Source organism: Saccoglossus kowalevskii, chromosome 5, assembly GCF_978046115.1.
Source record: "Saccoglossus kowalevskii chromosome 5, keSacKowa6.1, whole genome shotgun sequence".
NCBI classification, from domain to species: domain Eukaryota; kingdom Metazoa; phylum Hemichordata; class Enteropneusta; family Harrimaniidae; genus Saccoglossus; species Saccoglossus kowalevskii.
The window spans coordinates 41,038,669-41,062,110 of NC_140645.1; the positions used below are offsets into that span (position 1 = coordinate 41,038,669).

Genomic DNA, 23,442 nt, shown 5'->3' on the forward strand with positions numbered 1-23,442 from the left:
GAGCTCCAACAATTTTAGAATATGACAACACAGAACAGGCTAGATCAATATATGTCATCGGCTTGAAGTGCCGTGGTATAGACTGGATCTTCCCAAACCACAAAGTTTTTAGACAGTTTTAGTTTTTTAGTCTGTTAGTATATATGAATGATATGCTGTTGACTAGGTTCTGTGGGCGCGGGTGTACATCCCCACCACAGACTCCGTTCTGTTTTAATTATTGTTCCGATCTAATTGGTTGCTAAAACCAATGAAATGTATAAATAAATCACGTCTGTCATCCAATTAGCGTGCTTCTACTAGAGAGTGCATTGCTATATTTGATTGGTTGGTGACTCTACGCTATTTCAACGCGATATGTGTAAGTAATTGATTGGTCAGATGTAGTTACAAACATTGAAGGCAGTATAATAAATGCGACTGGGGTCTCTACTTACTTCTGAGTTTCTAATAACAACAATGTTGTTTTTGTAATAAATCATATCAATGTGTGAATAAATGTGATTTATTATTATTATCTGATATATAAACAATACAGAATTACGGGTGTATATCATCGTGTTTACATTTAATTAAAAGTAATAAAATAATGTTTGTCGTCGGAAATGAAGTAAATATATCAATGACAAGTCAGGTTACAGATTCAAGGTATTGCAATAATGTAATAAGATATCCGTTAAATGTGCAGCATACTTGTATAAATACATCGTAGGCGTATAGTCGTTGCCAAAGTTGAAGCGAGACATTCAGAGCATTACAATGCTCTTAATATACATTGAAATATACCCGTTGATGTTTGAGATGTGTTGTGAATTTTGTATTTGATACAATACGTTTCTTCACTTTGTGAATCGCAGTAACATACCATAAGTATCATATATGAATACAACAACAATTTCCACTAAGCGACCACGAAATTTTAACGGTCAAACATTTATAAAACAGTATGCTTAAATTTATGTTAATTATGCCTATATATTAGTGACTGTTACGCAATTAGTTAGGAATTGTTATAGACTTAGAAGTGGCCAACTTGATGACCTTGTACGACACTGAGACCCACACTCGTTTATTTGTTTATTTATTCCACTTTAAACTGTAACAATCCCCGGCACGATAAACAGGAAGAACACCAATAGATAGTGTTAAACTGCAACCATCAAGTGCATTTCTCCAAGCGTCATTTAAAAACATATATTTGTGAACATCTAAGCCTACAAGCTTTGATGGCAATCAAGCTAATAATATAATGCACTAAAACGTTACTTTACTTTGTCATAGTGTTTGCCACATTGTTTGTCACAGTGTTTGTCACATTGTTTGTCACAGTGCTTGTCACATTGTTTGTCACAGTGTTTGTCACAGTGTTTGTCACAATGTTTGTCACAGTGTTTTTCATAGTGTTTTTCACAGTGTTTGTCACAATGTTTGTCACAGTGTTCGTCATAGTGTTTTTCACAGTGTTTGTCACAGTGATGGAGACCGGCTTCATTAGAGTAGACATGTATAAATTCACACCAATAGTAAAAAGTAGTGATTGCATATCTGGCTAATCTACAAGCTAACCCCAAACAGTAATACAATGGACGGAATATGATAAAGAGTGTATATTGCGGAAGGTGTGAATTTTACATTTCGAGTGCATTATTTACACTGGTGAATCGAGAGTACAAATGTGCTGATGAGGTATTGTCATATTAAAAGGAGTATCTTCATTGAAATATATATATATTACTCAATAACATATTAACAATACATTAACAATTTATGTTTAATTCGCAACGGTTACCCAAATATGTATAGATACATGGCAACAGGGAGTCCGTTAACAAACCAGCTTCTTTCCTACTTCCATGCTTGTGCGATTTTTTCTTTTGTTATGTATTCATCTGAAACGGTGGCAATCTGAAAAAAAAATAATGTAAATATTGCGTTTTCAATTTGTGAGAATGTATTACACTTTGGATATAGAGAATGAAAAATAAAAGTTTCGCAATTAAAAATTCAACGCACATAAGGCGTGAATGTCACTCCTAATAAATATACAGATAAATCAACATGTTTGAAGTTTAATCTCGAAATAGGTAATTTAATTTGTCACCTACCTTTGCACTAGTGGCAGTAGTTGATTTAGTTTCTGACGAAGAAGAATATCCTGAACTGAAGACACTCGTGCCTCTTTTTCGATGCCAGGCTGATTTCACTTCGTCGTTCATCACACAGTGAAAAATAAATACGGCAAACCCCTGTGACAGATAACATGTGTAATGTGAATCGTATGGTGCATATCCATGTATATTACCTTGATGTCTCGCAATATCAACTGCCGCTCTGATAACAGTGGAATGACGTACCACTTTAGAGCAACAACGCATAATAATGTGCAGTGTGTAGTCACTTCCATGAAGTAAAGTAGACAGTGGTTGATTTGAACGACATTGCATTCACTACATACGTCATTTTTACATCACAGACACGCTGCGTTACTAGAGGGTGCGAATTATCGGAATGACGTATTACGCAAGACATCCACTCTTATTATTATGCATGCATTATTCAAAACATGTTTGTGAATGTATGTACCATTATATCGAAATATAATAAACTCAATGTGTATAACATGTGAACAATCAATTTATAAGATATCATAGGTCATATTTTTTAATTTCTGTATATTTATTAAAAATTAAAATTGGACTGATACAACAATCCGTTTCAGAGTACCGATCTCTCTTCCCTCCCAAAATATTACATTACATCTACGTAAATATTTGTATTTATAATCATTATAACCTTAATCATTGACGTAGATATTTGGGACACGGGTAGCCTGGTAACAAAATAGAAACACCCCTAGTAATGTTAGCATTATATACGTCCTGCTATATATAATAAAGTATAATTGTGTATACGTAATGTTTCTTTCACTTTACGTGTTGCGATCGAAGTTAATGTCGTTACCTGTGTTGAGTTTAGTATCACGAACAGGTATTGGAAAAACACTGTGTGTTGACTGAATGAAAAAATTCCGAACATCCATGTCAGCCCCAATATTGGCAGAAGCAGGACACTAGCACGCAATCCAGACCTGTATTTGGAGAGACAATAGCTTACTGAAACTGCAATATGTTTAAACATACGGTTGTGTTTTACGCTCTGAACGTATTTCTTTCGCAACATTGATTTAATTATCTGTCTGAAAAAATATTGTAAATACCAGTAACTGATCAACTTTATTCAAACTGTTGCTTATATTGCATGTCAGTTTTATGACAATGTGTACAACATATATACTCTGCGTCTTGTGTACGATCAAGAATATATATATTATTGACGAGTAAAGACTATGGCGTACAACTGATTAAACCCACAGAATATTTGTGTGCGATATTGTATGATTTTTTTTATAACTTACTTTATTTTTTCAATTTCCGTCTTTTTTGCCGTTGCTCGGATAGTCATGAAAGCTCGCATAACGGCGATCAGTACAACACAGTTCACCTGCAAGATAAGTAAGAACATCGATCGATAAGTGTGTAATTAAACCTGTGTATGTTAATAAAATAGAGTGTTTCCCATAACGGGTTTTAAATTATCTTTATGGGGGTGTTCACCTTTAATATCACAGATCACACGTACCGTGCGAACAGGATATAGATATAACGACTTCCAATAAAAGACAACTCTCTCTAGTTACCCAAGAAACGTATATGTACATAATAATGACAACTACCATATACACCAGTCCTATAAATAGCGCCCTCTAGTGATGGCACGCTTCTGTTACGTCAAACCGACGTGTATGGGGAAGACAATGTCGACTTTGCTTAGTTTTGTTGTTTGTCACCTACAGTATAGTAAAACATCTCAAAACATAATCGCTATAGATGGACGACTAAAGATCAAAACGATAATGACGAATTGAATGGCCTTAACGTCACCAATTAGAGTCATAGAAACGCTCGCCACCAGAGGGCGTAACTTACAGTGTAGGTGTACTAGGATTACTTTAAAAGACGAATGAATATTACGATGCTGAAAATAAGTGCATCTTTTAAAGCCATACATGACATACCACTTACAAGAGTGTGCGATTTCTCCTCTCTTACAAACACGGCATAGAAATTACCAACACAATAGTTTAAATTAAAAAATATTTGAAATATATCCCACACATTGTTAAACCCTGAAAATTGATTTACAACCCCACTCAAACTAGCGTCTTCAAGACCTGTTTTAAAAATGCAATTACTTCATTATTTTGTCTTCGTTGAATGGCAGAAGAAATGGAACTCGCAGTAAGTTTAAAACATGTCCGGTTACGGCAATCATCCGGGATATGATTATGACATCCACAACAAACCGGGATAATTATTAAGTATGGTCTTGCATTGAGTTTTACGCGTTTTATGTCGGAAACATTCCCGTAAATTGCAGTTATATCATATTAGCGATGTATTTGTCTCGGTCTATATAATGAAAGCAATACATGATTATAACTAAATATTCAGTTTGGTTGTCACATGGGATCACGAAGTTGAACTGCACTGATTTTACTGTTGTGGCAAAATAAAAAAAAAATTCCGGGTAAAATAGGCTACTCACCAATATAACAAACATGGCCGGGCCAATGAATGCAAAAATATGACCGTCTCCTGTAGACAACCAACAGCTACAATATAAATTCGATAACAAGCTTTGAATTTACCAGTTGACGAATATATGATTTTACTGATCAATATATAGTTTATCTTTATCTCACTCGTTATGCAGCTCTAACAAGTAATCTGAGTTTCCACAATGCAACGCAACCTATAAGAAATGGCTAACTCAAGAATTATACATATACACTTGGCGCTAGAAATATTGTACCAATTACTCTTGCAGTTGAGTTCAATTGTTTCAACACTCGGTACATGTGACGAGGGTATCGAGTGCATATGATTATCATAGAAAAACAAACATTGAGACACCGCCAATTTAAAGCGGGGAAGTCGTCACCTAAGCATGCGTCAGGTGGCATATCGTGTCATTGTTTACAAACAAGCTTCTACCCATGAGCCTTTGCGTTATTAGCATGTGTTGTTATCATCGCCTGGGACTCAAGTCCCACGCGTGCACAGGTGACGACCCTCCCACTTTAACGCTGACACAACACAAAACACGCAACCCTGTTTTTAGTTGTTATACATGGAATTCCACTCAACTGTACAAGTCATAAACAACATTTATAGAGAAAATGCGTGATTGAAACTCACTATGATGCAGTTCCATAATTCTCGAGACCAGTTGCCATAGATACAGCTACTATTACCACTGGTGTGACGTAACCGATACAGTAAAAGGACACCAGTCTGTAACGACCATGCCAAATGTTCCGTACCTTGACGTATAATTGTATTCCCTGAGCTAGCATCCAATGGAACACAGCGAGGTAAAGGTAGTGTAGAAGAATAGCTATAAAAGTACATACTGCCTGTAGGAGGCAAATTCAAATCCATGTTAACGTCATACATTTTTTCATAACTTGCTAAAACTGTCGTATTGTGTCTTAGGGAAACTTCTCCAGTGAAATACAGATTAATATCATTTCAGACGAGTTATATTGTGACACGTAGTAGGCAAACTGTGAGAATACATTCTGAAACGGTTTGTGCAATTAGAGTTTTGAAACGATTTAACAAGATGTCAGATGAACTTATTAGCGCGGACTTTACAAAATCCAATTTGCAAATATCAACAAGAAATTACCAAAAACAATTACAAATACGAACGTTTAGCTCTATGGTTATACAAGAAATCGACTATTCTGGGTGCAGCGAAAAACAAAATACTATGACAGGTGGTCATTGTATCATGGCAGCGTGTATCGTGCTGTATGGAATTCAAAACATCATTACCGCAATAAACCATGGGTAGATTGAATACATATTAAACTGACAATGTTTCCGATATCGCAGTATAAAGACTGTGTACGTGACTATATTGCTACAAATTGACTACAGTTTTGCACATGGGCAGAAGTGTCTTTAACTTTTGACCTCGTAGCAGCAATACACACTTGTTTTGGGAGTCGTTTTTTTTAAATATCTGCCAAAATAAATATATTTTGGGTATTTATAATAATTGCAAAAAGGCAAAACTGCTGACATCTGCTCCTTCTCAGATGAATTCGGATTCGTAATGTGCTTCATCTAATCGTTCACATGAGCAAAAACATGCTAACCTGATTATGCGCGGCGTCAGCACCTGCCAAGAACGTGATTTGGCCGGCAGCTAGTACCGCAGTGAGATTTAGTAATATCAGGAAACGTTCAGACTTTAATCTAGATTTTAAAATAAAATGAGAAGTTATTGCTTGTTAAAATGAGGTTCTCTAAATTGCAAACATCCCCGGGCGTAATAAAAAACATCAACCTATGTATCTCAATAATTCATACACTCTTGAAAGTATTTGCTGTTACATGCACGCTCAGTTATGTGTTAAACTCACAATAGAAACAATTTATTTTACGAGCGCAAATTGCGCACATGGGAAGGTTTATTGAGATGATTTCATACACGCGCCATTGCAGCCATTAGAAACGTGCTTCAGAGAACAATGTTTTCTCATTCCAGCATTTTTGAATCTGAGAATGGTTCATATAAGTTTACGGTTGCGTGTTTACAACAAATGTTGCATTATCAGTTGTAATAGCTAGGGCATTGTTTTGCGGCTCGTACAGTGAATCGTACAGTGTTACAGTCCCCGACATTGGGTAAAGCTCACCTGAAGTAGATTATTGAACCAATCGTCAGTATGATACCAAAAAGTGAAAGTGAACATCCTATATATGTTAGTACATTTAGAACGTCGTTGTGCATTTCCATACCCTGTATATAGTGGAATACATAGTTATGTGTTAAATGTACGTAAACCGTACGATGAATTGACGGCCAGTTTGAAATAACATTTGTTGTTTCAAATGAAAAGAACAAGAAAGATACAACACAACAACTAGACCTCGCCATGAGTTGGTGCCTTGAAGTAATGATTAATAATAATGATCGGTTAATAATAAAGATGTTGACTCACTTGCACTGCCACAGGCATCATCAATATCGCGAAATTCGTTAGATGAGACCATCGGCAAGACACATGTGATTCTGTTGTTTCTACAATATCCGAACCGTACGTCGACCACTGGGGAGTGTCAGTCCTTTTTAAATAAAATAAACGAAAACAATATTGTTTGTGTGTAATGCCTCTAACAGAATGTTATTGGCGCTAAAATGTGTTTAATGAAATCAATCATCGATTTGCTCTAGTAATTCAATAATTTTATTCGCATGGCTGGTTTTGGGAAATGATATGCTTGAATGGCTATCTGACATTATCACATTAATCTTACGTAATTAGTTTTGTCACATGTTCAATTTTGGGGGCGTTTCATCGACAGGAGAGATTAGGGAAAGGCGTAAGTTGTGTTAGCGCACATGTTAGCCTGTTTTACGAAAAGTGCGCGAACACTTAGTAACAAAACGCATAGTACGGGCTACATCTGACTCGTTTTTACGACCCGGTCTTGACTCTTAATACTCGCTTAGCTCGTACTAAACATCCAAAACACCCTTGTATTCAATGTTCATTTGGAAGATTTACTAATATATTCATAAATATTTTTTTCGGTATGTGATTTCCGACATATGATAATCAACGCGAGCACATCCAGAGATATTATTCTCGAGAAACAATGGAATGACGATGTAATAATCCCTGTTATTCTGCAATTTGTACTTTCTGAATAAGCATTGTTATAACATGTATACATTAATTAACCCCCCCCCCCTCGTCATTTTAAAAATCAAGTAGCGTATTTTTCTCTATTAAATACATATTTGTGATAGAGGCATATAAAATACAAAATGGTTATTTTGGATAAGTACCTGGTTACTGTACTGAGTAATCATAGTTGATATGACTGAAGATTTGTATATTCCCAACACGTTTGGGTCTTTATTAAGCGGTGCTTACTGCCCACCCCGTGCGTGAACACAAGTGATTCTAGCCGTTATGCAAATATATGAGATTAGCTTAAAACCTGTATCCTGAACACGACTATACTCTCCGCTATAAATCTTCCATGTACTAATCTACCTCTTTCTTTTATTTTATTTGAATATCCAGGCAACAAATATTGCCTTCTCTCTCTTCCTTTACCCCCTGAAAAATATTCCATAAATAATAACGCGTGAAACTGAAATTGTTAGTAATCACAGGTTCTTGTAGATGCGAATATATTCGTAAGAGAAAAAATCAATTCAAATTAATAGCGATCGCAGAGTTCAGTAGATAACAGGCGTATATGAATTGGCTATTATAATAATGCTGAGTAAATGGGAATACAAAGTAGATTGTTCGAGAATTAGTTTCAAATATACACATCTTTCACACCACGACTTAACAAGTTTGACGTACACGAAATCCGGGGGGGGGGGTTTACATACGAGCAGGTGAACGTACGCTGAAGAAATCAACTTGGAATCAACTTGATGACGTTCACGTAGAGAACACCTGCGTGCCATAAACCAGCAAAATTGCCTTGTGGTATTTTTAATGAGTACCGGCACCGTCCTGTGATGTTTATGACGCCAATTACGAAGCAAGTATATAACGTAATAAGGATATTTTTAATTGCCGACTTGGTGTAAGTTGAGAAATTGAGTTTTGAATCAATACTTATAGTCAGTTCATTTCTTGATGTTTTCAAATGAACACCAGGTGTTTCTATATATAATTATAATTTTACCATAACCATACAAATGAGTGTATAGTTAAAAATTATACGTATTATCACTTTTTGCTGCTCCTAATTAGCATGCACAAGTGAATGTCCAGACTCACCCGTAATCCAAAAAGGAGCAGAAAATCTCTTCATTGCTCTGTAAAATACCAAGAACGTTTGCAAATATATGTATTGTACGTTTATATTGTATGCAAATAGCTCAGTTGATTAGAAACTATACTATATGATGTTGACAAATTTGACAGAGAAATAATCTTATCATTCATCAATAATCAATTGCATATTATTTTATACCGATATGTCGCATATCTGTGAAATAAAGACCGTCATCATACCAAAGGTGAGGTCATTATTGAAATTTGCGACGGAATATTCAAGAGTTTTAAACTACAAATGATATACATGGCAATAAACTGAATAATGCTGTGTACCTGTTTAGGAGCAATGAGTTTATGTTTTACCAATATCGGATACACTGTATTCACCGATCCTATTATCTTTAGACTCGGGTGTACGTGCATTGATATGACGTCACTGTTCAGCTTTGCATTGCTTGTACCTCTGGATGAATAAGCACAGGGTAAGCACTATTATGGGTTGTATTGTTATTGTTTTTTTTATTTTGCGATTTTTGATGAGAAAAGTCAATAAATATCAATAAACTATAAACAAATTTCTGCATGTCTACCTATTTACTCAACACCCCTATCCCAATTTGTAGCTTATCTGTAGCATATTAAATTATTCAGCCATCACCAAATACACTAATAAAATTTAAAAAAATGTTTGGAAACTAATATTTCCCCGACGGTATTTTACCTTGATTGAGTGACGATGTCAGAGGTTACGTTCTCCATTAGTAAGTCGTCAACAGATTCATATCTGGCGGCCACGATTACAAAATTGCCGTTAACCGTGCCATCAATGGCCGAGGCCGGCAACTCAATATAGGATGAGTCGTCATTGGTAGCTGAGCCATCAAATCGGTAACCTCGAAATCCGTTCTTTTCGAACACCCGAGCTTCATAGTCTAAAACGAAAAGTAAAATACGGATTGTATGTTAAATGTATGGCACGGAATAATAGAAACGTTCGTCGCTGATCATTGATCAGTGTAGCTCAACACTACATATACCTGGGTCTCCCAGCTCAAAAGCATCGCCAGAGTGCGTTGTTGTATTTTTACGTTCTGTATCACCAAGACGATGCAAATGTAGAACACATTCACTGCGTCTACATGTCTCCTGCGCTAATTGGGTGTCAGCACCTCAATGAATCTTGGCAACATATACAGCAGACATCCGTGTTACAGATAATACACATAGTCTATGTATAAACGATCTCACTGCATTTTTTTAATTATAAAGATACCACAGAAACGCTGCTGATACGCGTACCCCGATTACTGAATAACACGATATAGCAGGTTTGATGTGTTTCTACAATGTATTTACAAGAATTGTTTTCTGCTGATACGTCGCAAAAATTGAATAAATTGGTATGGTACTACTACATTGCATTCTGCCGACAATCATGAAGAAAACATATGTGCGCATTATTCGCTGTGTGACTTTGGCCTTGCTCTATTCAATTTAATCCCAGAAGCCAGTGATTATATGAATCAATCAATTATTCAATTTGTTTGGCGATGAACTTGTCAGGAGAACTGTGGCGACGAACTTGTCAAACGAACTGCGCTTTCTTTGTAGACCCTTCATTTGCTTCGTGTCATATGGCTAGGAAAATTCTTCACGCGAGTTTTAGTTTATTATTTTACACGTTTGGTAGTATCCTTGTTCTCGTAGTTTAATAAAATAAACACTGTGAAATAAAACGCGCTGTAAATACATATTCAAATTGTTGGCACATAGCTTCAGTACGCTATGTTATATTATAAAGGATATATCTTTAATTTTGCTTCGTTTTGGCCATCTTTTATTCCCACACATTTGATAGAATTTCGTTAGTAAATATCCGAGTGATGAGGATAGAACAAGACATCAAAGAGCTTAACCGTCTGTCGCATGCATCAGTACTCAGATTTCTTTAGGCAGCGATTCTCGTGCAAAACACTGAATTGAGACTGTCCAATATGTAACTGACATCATACATCTAACACGTGGTAGTATTGAATACCCAAGTGATAGCCTATGCCCGGGAATAAGTTATTACGCATACTATAGGCGGATTTCAGCGTGATTTATTCGACATGTAGAAACGTACGACTGGGTGACCGTGCGAGTCACGAATCACCTGCGAACGAGCCTCACAATTACCGATTTAATCGCACAGTACAATAACCCGTAACTAGTCTATTAAGAAAACTGTTGCATCTCACCAATGTTTTCAGTATGTGTCGTAACAGCAAATCCAGGCATAGAGTCAATTAGAAATTCTGCGGCTTCATTCGATACAATATCTACAGTTTCCAATACTTCCAAAACACCAACCTGTATAAAAATTGAGACAAACGGTTCTTAATGATCTTTGAGCTCTGAAACAAATATAACGGTTCCTATGCTAATAATTACCCAGGTACACTGCGATAACTAGCGGTAAAATAGAACAGGTGAAAATAAATGAAATACGTATTATACTAAGCTACACATACAGTGAGCAGCACTAATGAAGTGTTGCCTTGGTAACGAATGTATTTCATTGAGATACGGGGTGTTAATGAACAACGCAATTTCCTTCTATCAAAGATACTGAGAAGGTATACCTCCACGTCAACAGGAAGAAAAAGTTAATGTAAATTGAATTTGTCGGTATTCATGAAACATTTCTAATAACCGGCCATTATGGTATAATGGGAGTTACTATTTATACAATTTGAACAATTTTATTTTATGCGACTGATATGTGTTACTAGTTTCGTACGTTCATGATAATACTGTATTTCGGTATATATACCAGTAAAGCTGATGAATGTAGCATTTCAGGTGATGAGTACGCGAAGAAAATTTATACATAGTGTGCATATGTTTTTTTGATCGTGTCACGTGACTGCGTCTGACAAATCGGATTGGCCACTTCAGAAATGCAATATATTAAATATAAAATGTGCACGACAACTCTGATTAGTAGACAGTTTTATCCATTCAAATGGAGCACTGTTAACCGAGGCGAAGGTGATGTTATTATTGATTTGTTAGGGTTGATGTCGATATAACAGTGAATGTGAGTTCTTGCAGAAACCTCATGATCAAAACGGTCTACCATATTCGCCATATCAGTATTTTATATGTTAAGCACTACAATACCTCACGTTAGTTAAAATATTAGAAGTAATTTTAATGCAGAAGTTCATTTCATTTAATTTAGGGTATTATTTCAATATTTACCGTGTATTTGATTGGGTTACAGTGTCGGTTATTTCATAGAGAATGACTCAAACTTGTTGTCACTCCATTCCCTTCCAGCATACTTAATATTGTATTGTAAAAATACGTAGTGTTCTGCGCTGCAATTACCAAATGAAGCATTTCACAGGAAATTGGGAACTCAGTAATAACATGACCTAGTTTTCAAATAAAGCGCTTAACCTCAGATAGAACTTTCATACTACTGTAACACTATTTATTTTCATTGGCGTTTCATTTCACTATTTTGATGCTTTAGGCAATTTCACTGGGTTTTTTAGTTCACGACATTAGCTGGGAAACAGTGGGTACTGCCGTTATTCTACATGCTCACGTGGATTCAATTTAGCGAATTTTAGTTTTCAGTGAAAATAGCGATATTAAAAACCAGTAGATAATTAATGTGCTAACAGTATTCGTGTGAACACTTAAATTCTCATTCAGGTAAGTTACAATTCAATTAAATTAAGTTCACTATGATGTGATCTACCTCACGACCATGATTACTCATTAAGCAATTACAGTAAAGTGAGTGTGTCACTATGGACCGAAATTATTAAATTATTTAGATGTTATATTATATATTGTTATACCGCCGCTATAATGACCAAAACAAAACATTGAAAATGTTTTCTCATAGTATAATAAAATACATTTTATACACATATTAGCCATTCTTCCAATTTTAACTCGTATGACAACATAATGAATCGAAGCCTGGTATTGAGATATTTTACATTTCAAAACTGTTGTATTAAGTTGCACTATGATACCTGCAAGACTCTCAATATCATCTACCGTAAGTACTTAATGAGTATAATGTCAAGTAGATTCTGGGAAGTCAAGTGTTCATACGTGTCCTTTTACATATTGACATTGTGAAGTAGTCGCTAATGATCCGTAAAATTGGACAAAAGAACACTGTACGTAACCTTACTATAGAAATAACAAGAAAAAAAAGCAACGTGAATAGCTTTCAAAGGTTGTGATAAAGTTTAAATAATTTGTTTTTGACATTTTATTCTGTTGATCTATCAGGATAATATTTTGGATGAAATAAAAGTTTTGTTTTGACAGCAAATATAGAAGTATTCTTTCCATGTACAAGCGTTACGGATTTATGAATACGTATAAGTAATCACAATCTCATGGTTTGGTAGTTCATCAGACTAATATAGGTTTGTTAGGTTTGCTGTCAAAATAATATGTTTATTTAGAGTTATTTAATGAACAACCGTTACACCGCCGATATTGCAGAAGACATCGAGCCGAAGGCGAATCCATTGTGCAATACCAAATGATAAACTAACTTTCATACTTCCACCAAGGAGGTCATGTTTTTGATAGCGTTAGGTTGATGGACTCAGTCTGTCTTTTAGTAACATTAAGAAACATGTTATGGAAGGACTGCTTTGATATTTTTAATATGTGCGTTGCCGCCCAAAAAAGAACTATTAAATTTTGTTGGCAATTTGTATCACTGTCTGAACATGTAAGTAATTCAAAGGATTATTTATCAATGCAATACATATTTTTGAAATATGTGAATATAACTCCATAACAAAAGTGTTTGGCAATATGATTCCAATGTGTTCTATGTATATAGTTTGATCCGGAACATGTCATAATTCTGGCTACTATGAGCAGAACAATGTAAATGAGGGGAGGTGAATTTTCAGACACTGTAAGGTAACAAGTAAAGACACATGCATCCAACTAAACCTAAATTTTTGCTAAATCTGTGTCTTCGCCCAGGGAAGAAACCATTTTGGTTGATATCAGTTATATCCCGGTACTTCCATCCAGAACAAAACATATCGGTGGATTTTCAAAGTGAGAAATGATACAGACATGTAACTAACACCAAATTGTAGTCAAAACTGTGCTGATTCTTTACTATATCATTCTATTCAACGGAGTTCGTGACTCTTTATTACACACGGAGCTAGATCCGATAGTAACCTGCTATTCGAAAGAAAAAAAATTGCCAGTAACTAATGAAGGAATAGTTATATATGATAATTCATGAACCTTGTTTCAGAATAGCGGGATTTATTCGCGGAGTTTCTTGTTAGTGGTAACATTGATACAGAGCTGTCGCAATTTACTTCAAAGAATACCGACAATAAATCGTACCCGAATGATTTTGTTTTATCAAGATCTAATACGCAAACAATTATTTAAATATACTCAAACTTTTTCACATTCCCTCTCTATTCATTTTTCATCGTGAATCTCCCCACGCTTTGTTAAAATCGACGGGTGTATTGATGCTTTCAAGTGGGATGTCGTCATATATTTGTTATTACTGTACAACGTGGCGGGAATCTACTTTACCCTGGTGTTGAATGTAATCATATTGCTATATTTCGTTTATTTGAATTCCACTGATAGTTTATACTGAACTATTAACTGTTATTTAAAAAAAACGTATTGGCCCGAACCGATCCAATTTCAAGAATATGTAATTTAAGCCTAAATTACTTCGTAGCAAATGCGATAAATGGTGTAATTTTCATTAAGGCTAATAATTGACTGTATTTAAATGAATTTCGTGGGCATGATAACTGTAACACTGATTGGCTAAATACATGGCATTAACGCTGGTGAAATGGATTACTGTAAACATGAACATCACTCAAAACTCCCATCTCAACTTTCAGCTATCTACATTCAAATGTTTTTTCCTAATCCCGATTGCACAACTCATCCAGTCTCAGCAATCACTTTTCTTCAGTTTTTAGCTGGGAAAGTGTTGCTATGAGCTATGTCAATTGATTTATGTGTGTGGTTTTTTCCACTGCGTTCAACTGGCACGTGAATTATTGAACAATATATGGCGAAATTCTGTATGAATGATAGAAAAGACGGGCTATAACGCTAAGGCATACTCGAACTTCACAAATAGCATTACAGTTCCTGCTCCAACCGCCGATCAATAAGTTGTTCCGCCCAGACTTTCTTCGAAAATTGTGCCCGCCTGTTGCTACCGTTTATGACGTATCAACAGTGCACGAGCATTTGCGAAAACAGAAAGTGTAGCGCAGTCCCAAATGTATTCAGGCTGAGGGTAATCGATGCCATAAATAGCAGAAAAGCCATTTGTATTGACTGGCCACTTCTGGATACACCTGGGAGTGACCTTTGTTTAGCCCCTCGTCAAATGCATCGGGAAGTGTGTGGCGGGTCTAAAACAAAACACATACACACATGCATACTTTGAAGTCATTGATTGCGTGTTACATACATTTTTAGAAATTATTATTACCTGTATTTTTACCAAATACCACTTTGTGAATGGTATTATATCTGTGCTATGCACATTTTAGTTCATACCTGGTTCTTGCTTTGACGTTCTCTCCAGAAATCTGTAAGATTACGTTTCAACAATGCGCTGCAAGATTCCAAGAGATCCTTTGCCAACAAAAGAAATGTGTATATTCAGTAGAATGTTATAAAACTAAAAAATAAATAATCAAATGTCATATACTTTGTTGCGATATATTTAATTATGTTCACAATTACTAGACTAAGTCACTTGAAATGATATCTTTCAGTGTTGCTTGACTGATTTGACTTGTACGACTTTGTATGAAATGCATTTTCGATTACAATACAATCAAGTACAGTATGTTTAGCGTACAGACAAGGTACTCACATCTGATTACGAATGACACCATACAAACCTTGAACAATTGCTGCTGTTCAAATGGCGCATCAAGTGTGCTAATTAAACTTTCGTCATTCGCGATCACTTGTATGTTGTCCAGAATATGTTCAATTTCTTGCTCTGTAACATCTTCTCCGATAACCGACGTTTCTTCCCGCAGTGTAGCGACCTACAACAGTAAACATACCACACAGTGTGTAAACATTACATCACCATTACCGTTTACCATCGTACATAGGAGAGCAAAAGCCGTTACTAATTTGAACAATATACGTCATATTTACGTCGTATTCTAACAATATATATTGTTTACATTGCAGTTGACATCTATATTACGCGTAACGGAATTGTTATCGCGTTACTGAACGTAAGCGAAGACGTAGATACGCATATTGTAAAGTGCTTTTTACTGGCATTCCAAATTGTTATCTCTCGAGAAATTACAAGCAAAAACGTTGTTTAATACAAGTCGATATCAACACTGAACTGCCTTTATACATACTTCGTGATATTATCGTAATAACATCATAAAACTACACTATATAGGTGTAAAAGGCGAGTTTGTTCACAGGATTCAGTTTGAAAGGTGTCCCATATTTGTTATTTTCTGCCAAAAATATTGTATAACTGGAATTCTACAAAAACCTTGTTTTAACATTTCTGGACTAGAAACAAATTTTCTTTGAGCATAATCATGTCAAACTTTTCTACTTTCAATTTATGATATCCTGCTGTGTACAGCAGCAAATTGTTTGCTGAAGAGATGATCTTGGTTGGTGGGTAGTACTACATCAACATGTATGTAATGAATGCCGAATTTATGTACATGTTCTTGTATGTATAGTAATATAACTTTACCAAGACGATAGTGTACGTGGAGAGCATTTCTTATATAATTAGGTAAAGAGATCATTTTAAAGAAATCATTCCACTTGGTAAGGTAAAAATATGAAACATATTATTAGTTAGAAGGGTTTCGATCGCAGGAAAAGAAATTTCAGCATCACACAGCATTCCTTTTAAATCATTAAAACTCTAACCAGTTTAAAATGGTAGCTTTAACCACGCCGATAAAACCTTTCATTTATGTAGTCTAAAATAAAATAATTCTTTAATAATACGATTCTCGTATGTAGTTTGTCATCGGAGGTCAATATTAATTTATATATACTTTATTTATTGTATAAGATATATATTGCATCTTAGCATATACAACCTATCGCATATGTTACCAAGGAAACAAATAACGATTGAATGTCGACAGTAATTATTATATCATATATTAAAGCTGCTTCTTACTCTCATTTTTATAATAAAATGTCTCATCTCATGTTACCCTGAATTATTATACATTTTAATAAAGAAAATAGATTGGTTGTTACACACGGGGTTTTGAATCACGTGGTACTGCCGCGAATCAACCATAAAGGTAGTTGGTAATTATTTTGTTTTAATTAAAGCGGGAGGGTCGTCACCTGCGCACGCGTGGAAATTCACGCTAATGGGAAGATGCTTGTTTGTAAACAATGACACATGATGGCCATCTGCCACATGCGCAGGTAACGACTCACCCGCTTTAATCAACAAAACAAGGTGTTTCGGGTATGGATTCATTCACCAGTGAAATATAATTTGTTTTAGTACAGTCCTAACATTATCGACTACGGTATGTATGAGGGCGAGAATTAGCGGGATATTCTCCAATTATTCCCCTAACAGTGATTCAATTTGGATTTTCAGACAAGTGCCAATTTGTATGGAATCCGGGTTAGTCGATCAGTTCTAGACACTATGTGATTTATTTACAATCCCAACAACAACGTTTTTCAAATATGTGCGAAAACAGAATGCGCTCTGTCGCTAATGTACAATCCGGATAATTATAGAACATAGCTGTATATATGGCCACAAATCATCAATGCTGTTACTGATAACAGCAATTGCAATAGACGTGTTTTCAACACTTTTCCCTCTTGTTCGACAATGAGAAGAAGAGAACCGCCGGTACTTTCACACAAAAAAACGCTGAACTATACATCAAACAACTCGTTGACTATATTATTTCAAAATGTTTCGCCATTATACACCATTATTAAATTGTTGTTTATATAAAAAATACAGAATCTGCTCCAACTTTTGCGTATAATTCAGTAATGGAGGAATAGAATAATCCTGTCTTAAATTCAATAAAATTTTATGAAAGATGCAATGCGATATTCACGCTCAGATAGATATACTGATATATGAAACACCATACCTGTTCAATTAGAGAATTATATTCACGATTTGAATCAGATGTGTTGATTTGTTGACCAGATGAAGTGGTTGATGATCCTGTATTACTTTCTGAACTGGTAGATGGTACGTTTTCTGAAGTACTACCATCAAAACTGGTTGATTCTTCTGTGCATGTGGATGAAGAGGTATTTATCATTACACCCATGTCATAGATAAAAAAAAGTGATAGTTCACGTAGAACAATGTACTAATATTAATTTCAACGCAAGAGGCATAAATATTTCCGTTAAAACTTCACAAATTGTCACAACATAAAAAGTCAAATGAAAATGAATCTTTTCAATCATTTTGATGCAAATGTTTTTAAAGTCAAATCTATCACTGAAGTGTGTGTGAACATATTAATTACAAAACGGATGGTCTAATATGCGGATTGTGTGTAGATAACTAATAGATAACTGTCAAATGTTCCAATCAAAGAATGAAACACCCACAGTCCACATTGCCTTATTGGATGAACAATTTCCCAATTATGTTTGCATGAATGATAACGGTACTACTCAACATGAAGAGTGGCTACCTCGGGGCTCGGGGTATTTTTTGTCTTACCTATGACGTATATCATGAATGTACACTCAGCCATATTGCCAGATGGATCGGAAGCATTATAGACAACATGATGTTTACCAGGTGTAAAGAAATCACCGGGACTGTGACTTGAGAAAACACTAACGCTTTGAGAATTGTCCGTGGCAGAGATATCAGGCCATGTTACTTGTGTTCCATACGATTGTATGGAGTCAACAGTTTGGTCTGGTGGACATGATATGATGGGTGGTTGGTCATCTGAAATAATAATACAAATGTACATTAACTGCAATGACAATTGCTATATTGCGAATTCGTCACGTGGTGTGTATTTATTAACTGCGAAACGGAAATTAAGCTAATTAACAATTGCGAATTTTATTTATATTTAGTATTCTTAATATCACGGCCTTTGTTCGAACCCCGTCTACGTGATTTATTCTTATCACGGAGAAAATGATTATAATTTTAATACAATTTATGAAAACTATTTAGCAGTCTAAACCGCGAAAACTAATAGATCTGGTTATAGAAAGGATGTTCAGATATTTAAATGTTTTCAGAATAATATGGTTCTGAAATGTATATTATGATAGATTTGTGCTAAAAATGCTCAAACTAAACAGAAATGCAGCTACAATTACAATACAATTGTCTAATACCGACAATAATAATAAATACTATGATGTTAGCAGCGTCGTTCGATACTGTCTTCGTGCATACTTTCCGGTATCCTCGTAATAACCTTATTATTATACATCTTTTCCTCCCAATGATACATCATGGGAATGGCAAACTCAAACAAGTTTAGAACAGATTTAGCGAACTTATTCGCGTGAAGTCCGGTCAAACCCTAGAGGACGCTCACGCGCGTAATCTGGACTTCGCATTTCCTAATATGGTAGGATGAGAATACCCAGTGCAATACCGCAAAATTACGGCACGCTGTAACTTATGGCGTTACGGTGACATATGTATAATAATGTGAGGTTATTACGAGGATACTGCAAAACATGCACGAAGATAGTTCAGCGGGAGTATCGAGCGACGCGTATCGCACAACTTTTTAACCCAGGAATACATCATGGAAATGCCGAAATTACGACAAGCTGTAATTTATGGCGGCGACAGATGTATAATAATTCGTATTATAATTTGTTTATAATTTGTTGCATTGTTCCCATGTATTTCAACAGGTACTAAGTATGCTACTGTACCAACATATACACCGTCACCATATACGAATACGGTAGTGCATATATCGTACCAATGTTTATTAATTTTGTCTTGTTTTCTTCATTCATGGTTCGCATTTTTCACATCTACCATTTTATTTTGAGTAAATGCCGAAAGGAAATTGGATGATTCGGTTTAGATTTATGTTAATGATGGTTGTTGCGTTGTCAAAAGTTCGTAAGATTAGTTTGGGTCGTGTCGAATTTTGTGCTGGTTATATATTAATACAAATGATGTGAAAGTACTCGATTTTTGTAGTCGTGTTTGTTTGATTGCACCCAATTTGCAAAGCAATTGCCATAAATAGAAGACAAACTGAAATGCAATTTAGCAATAAATACTAATATATTTTATCCATTAACAAATAATGAAGACGTCACAGTTCCTATCACTTCTCATTTTTGTGTATCTTAGCTACTGTAACAACATCACTATAGAGGGATGAGATCGTCGGGTGAAACTATTTTCACTTACCTAAGACTTCAATAGTGAATTCACAGCTTGCACCAGGCATGCCAGTAGAGCTCATCTCCTGGTACATTAGAGTATGTATGCCGATGCTGAAGAAATCTCCACTACCTAGGTTCGAGTTCAGCGTAAGTACTATGTTTGGATCGCTGCTAACGGGTAATGTCCATTGTATTATTGCACCAGCTTCATCCACATCGGCTGTTGCAGTTATCGCATTTGGACAGGTTAAACCAGATGTTACTGTAAATATGTTTAAATAATTGTGAATATTCACAATCCAATGACATATCAAACATTACTGCAAATGTCGTCATAACACCAACAACAAACGTTAACTTTAACGCATGACCGGACCATTAAGCAACTGGTGCATTGGTATTGTGTGCATTTATTTTGTTTGGTAATATAATATGTGCTTCATCGATTATTGAATGTTCCTTCGAAATGAGACCTGGATGTCTTGATTGAATTATATATTAGCGCATGCTTATAATGGTGTATATATGATGGTGCGTTGTATTGTGCGCATTTGTTTTGTTTTGTAATAGAATATGTGCTTTATCGATTATTGAATGTTCCCTCGAAATGAGATGGGATGTCTTCATTGCATGCTTACAATGATGTATATATGACGTATTTATTTAAATTGTGAGTAATGCCGCCCATACTTACAGTGCAGGGTAGAACTGCAAACAATGTACACACTAATTGCCCGTGTGAGCAGACAAACCTGAATACAAACAATAGCAATACAATTAGTTTGCATTGTGTTATTATGTCCACTTTCATTACCAAATATATATACAAGACAAGGGATATTCTTATATACTTTACTACAGTGGGTTGACCTGTGACAAATGACCTTAAATTAGTACATTCATTGGTGCACAACGACGTCGGATTGCTCATTTATTTGAAATTGGAAAAACAAGTCACGCTTTTTTGCATTTAGACTTACACACATTCTACGGGTTAAATATTGGTCTGTAATGTACACGTATTGTAAGTGCACTGTGCATGTTATAACTTACAACACATACATTATCTAATAACGTAGATATAGGATCTTACGGTAAGTTTTGCAAACGGAATACCTGATGGCTAATTTAACTATTGTCGTTTTTGACTATTGAAAGCACTTCATGTATTTTTAACTTCAGTCACGTTAATGACCTGTGATTCGCACTAGATGGCATTACGCTTTGTTTTGTTTTGTTTTTTATCTACTTGTATTATAGCTACGTACAAATAAATGCAGACATGTCACCGAGAATCTGTTGGACGGTTTGACAGGCTATAATTAGATCAATAAAGCAGAGATACAACCAGAAAAACACATAATAAACGTAGAACCAGAATCCACAGATTGTAAAATCACCTTTGGGTTGACCAAAAAAGTAGCCTAAATGTAAGCTCACAAATGATTCATAGGTTATTATAATACGTTTTAAGTTAGTCACTCTGGAAGAATGTCTGCATCACTGATGATTTTTTAACTTGTTTTCCCATGTTGCTACCTTAAACTGAATATACATTGCGCATTACTTGTTGTTAATTATTACAATTGGCGATACTAAAAGTTATCGACCTTGACTAGGGACGTTACCAAGCTTAAATTAGGTGTTATTTTAGGTGATGTGAAGGTATTGAAGGAGTCGCCGCTCAGGTCAAACCTCATACTTGTGATTTCCATTAGAAGAGCGCATTGGATTGTGAGAAAATCAATGTTTGTTAACACAAAGGTCGCGCACGTGCAGCGCGACGACCACCGCCCTTTAATCTCTCGCGAGATAGTACATCTGACATACAGTGATGATTCATGCGAATTCAACAACCTCGTTCAAGGACCAGGATGACATACTTACACCAGTGAAATGGACAATATTATTTTAGCTAGCCTAGAGCTGAGTTGATTTAGAACATATTATGGTTGTTTGTTACGCTATATTAAAATACTATACATGCGAGGAAATGAAAACACGATGTGTTCTAGGTACGAGTGCAATGGAACGGTAAACACAATTACAGTCTCCTATAAACCGACTTCATTTCCGGTAAAATGTGATTAGTTATTAACCTTCAATGATCACTATTGGTTATTATCTCAATACGTGAGTAAATATTGCATTGCATTCGGAATTGCTCAGTGTATATTGAAAATTACCAGCGAAACGGGTTTGTGTGATTACTAAAATTGAATGCCAACACGCAGCTCAATGACATCCGACATAGGTCGCACAATGGTTAATACGTGATGTAGAATAACTTCTTTTCAACTAACTGACACGTCATTACAGTCTCCGGGCAATTAGGAAACAGACATCTACGCAACTAACTATGATAATAATGATTGAATGATGTTGCCATGGTTACCACATTATATACGAAACGTAAGCACTTTGAGATCAAAGTTAGCATTTTAAAAAAAAACACTGTGTGGTTGAATTACCGACCCATTTCAGGCCTTGTCTTTAGATTTCTTTGCATGTGTGATGGATGAGTGTCTGTATCTGTGGAAAGCCCACACCAACTTGGCTATGCTCATTCACATTACACAGTGGCTCGACCTTCAAGCAATATATACCAAAAATATAAATATTATTAAAGAGCGGTGGTCGTCGCGCAGCGCGAGTTCTAATATCATGTAAAAAAGCAATGTATTTTACACGCGTTGTGTGCGTCGCTATGAGTCCCATATCGAACAGGACGTGGCGCAACGACCACCGCTCTTTAACATTTCCAAGAAATATTATTATTTTAGTACATTAAGATTAATCATCAAAACATTAGTAAGAAACTATATCAGACATATATATCTCACACAAAGTACCCGGATGTAATATTTGGTTGCAACGTCTGGCACACGTTCACAGAATAATACAACACAACTAATGTTTTCACATCGTCTTAAAATTTCATTTATCTTAATTTTAATTTGTTACCCTGTGACTTTCCCTGAGGATGTTATGCTTAGACTAATATCATATAATTACAAAATATAATTACGCATACATTGTAAGGCTTTGCATTCCAAGCCTACGACCTTGAATAATAATATATCCCAATATTTTCATTTTATATTTATGAAGGT

General features: G+C 35.4%; 1 protein-coding gene across 1 annotated transcript; it reads right to left on the minus strand.

The window, feature by feature from the left end:
* Positions 1-489: 489 nt before the first annotated feature.
* LOC144359862 (adhesion G protein-coupled receptor D1-like) lies at positions 490-21,860 on the minus strand. The gene is made up of 19 exons (XM_085499006.1): positions 21,812-21,860; positions 20,355-20,591; positions 18,666-18,902; positions 18,076-18,221; positions 15,835-15,987; positions 15,485-15,562; positions 11,125-11,236; positions 9,606-9,816; positions 9,218-9,347; positions 8,885-8,922; positions 7,076-7,199; positions 6,770-6,873; positions 6,227-6,326; positions 5,259-5,476; positions 4,606-4,672; positions 3,416-3,501; positions 2,962-3,088; positions 2,106-2,246; positions 490-1,905 (listed from the first exon to the last, which is right to left on the minus strand). The coding sequence occupies exons 1-19, from the start codon at positions 21,858-21,860 to the stop codon at positions 1,846-1,848; spliced, it is 2,418 nt and encodes an 805-aa protein (XP_085355132.1). The 3' UTR covers positions 490-1,845.
* Positions 21,861-23,442: the final 1,582 nt, after the last annotated feature.

Coding starts and splice junctions, on each gene's coding strand:
- LOC144359862 (XM_085499006.1), bottom strand. CDS start 21,860: ATGGGAAAACAAGTTAAAAAATCATCAGTGATGCAGACATTCTTCCAG. Junction 3,502..4,605: donor CGGCCATGTTTGTTATATTG/GTGAGTAGCCTA, acceptor CTTATCTTGCAG/GTGAACTGTGTTGTACTGAT. Junction 2,247..2,961: donor TGATACTAAACTCAACACAG/GTAACGACATTA, acceptor TATCTGTCACAG/GGGTTTGCCGTATTTATTTT.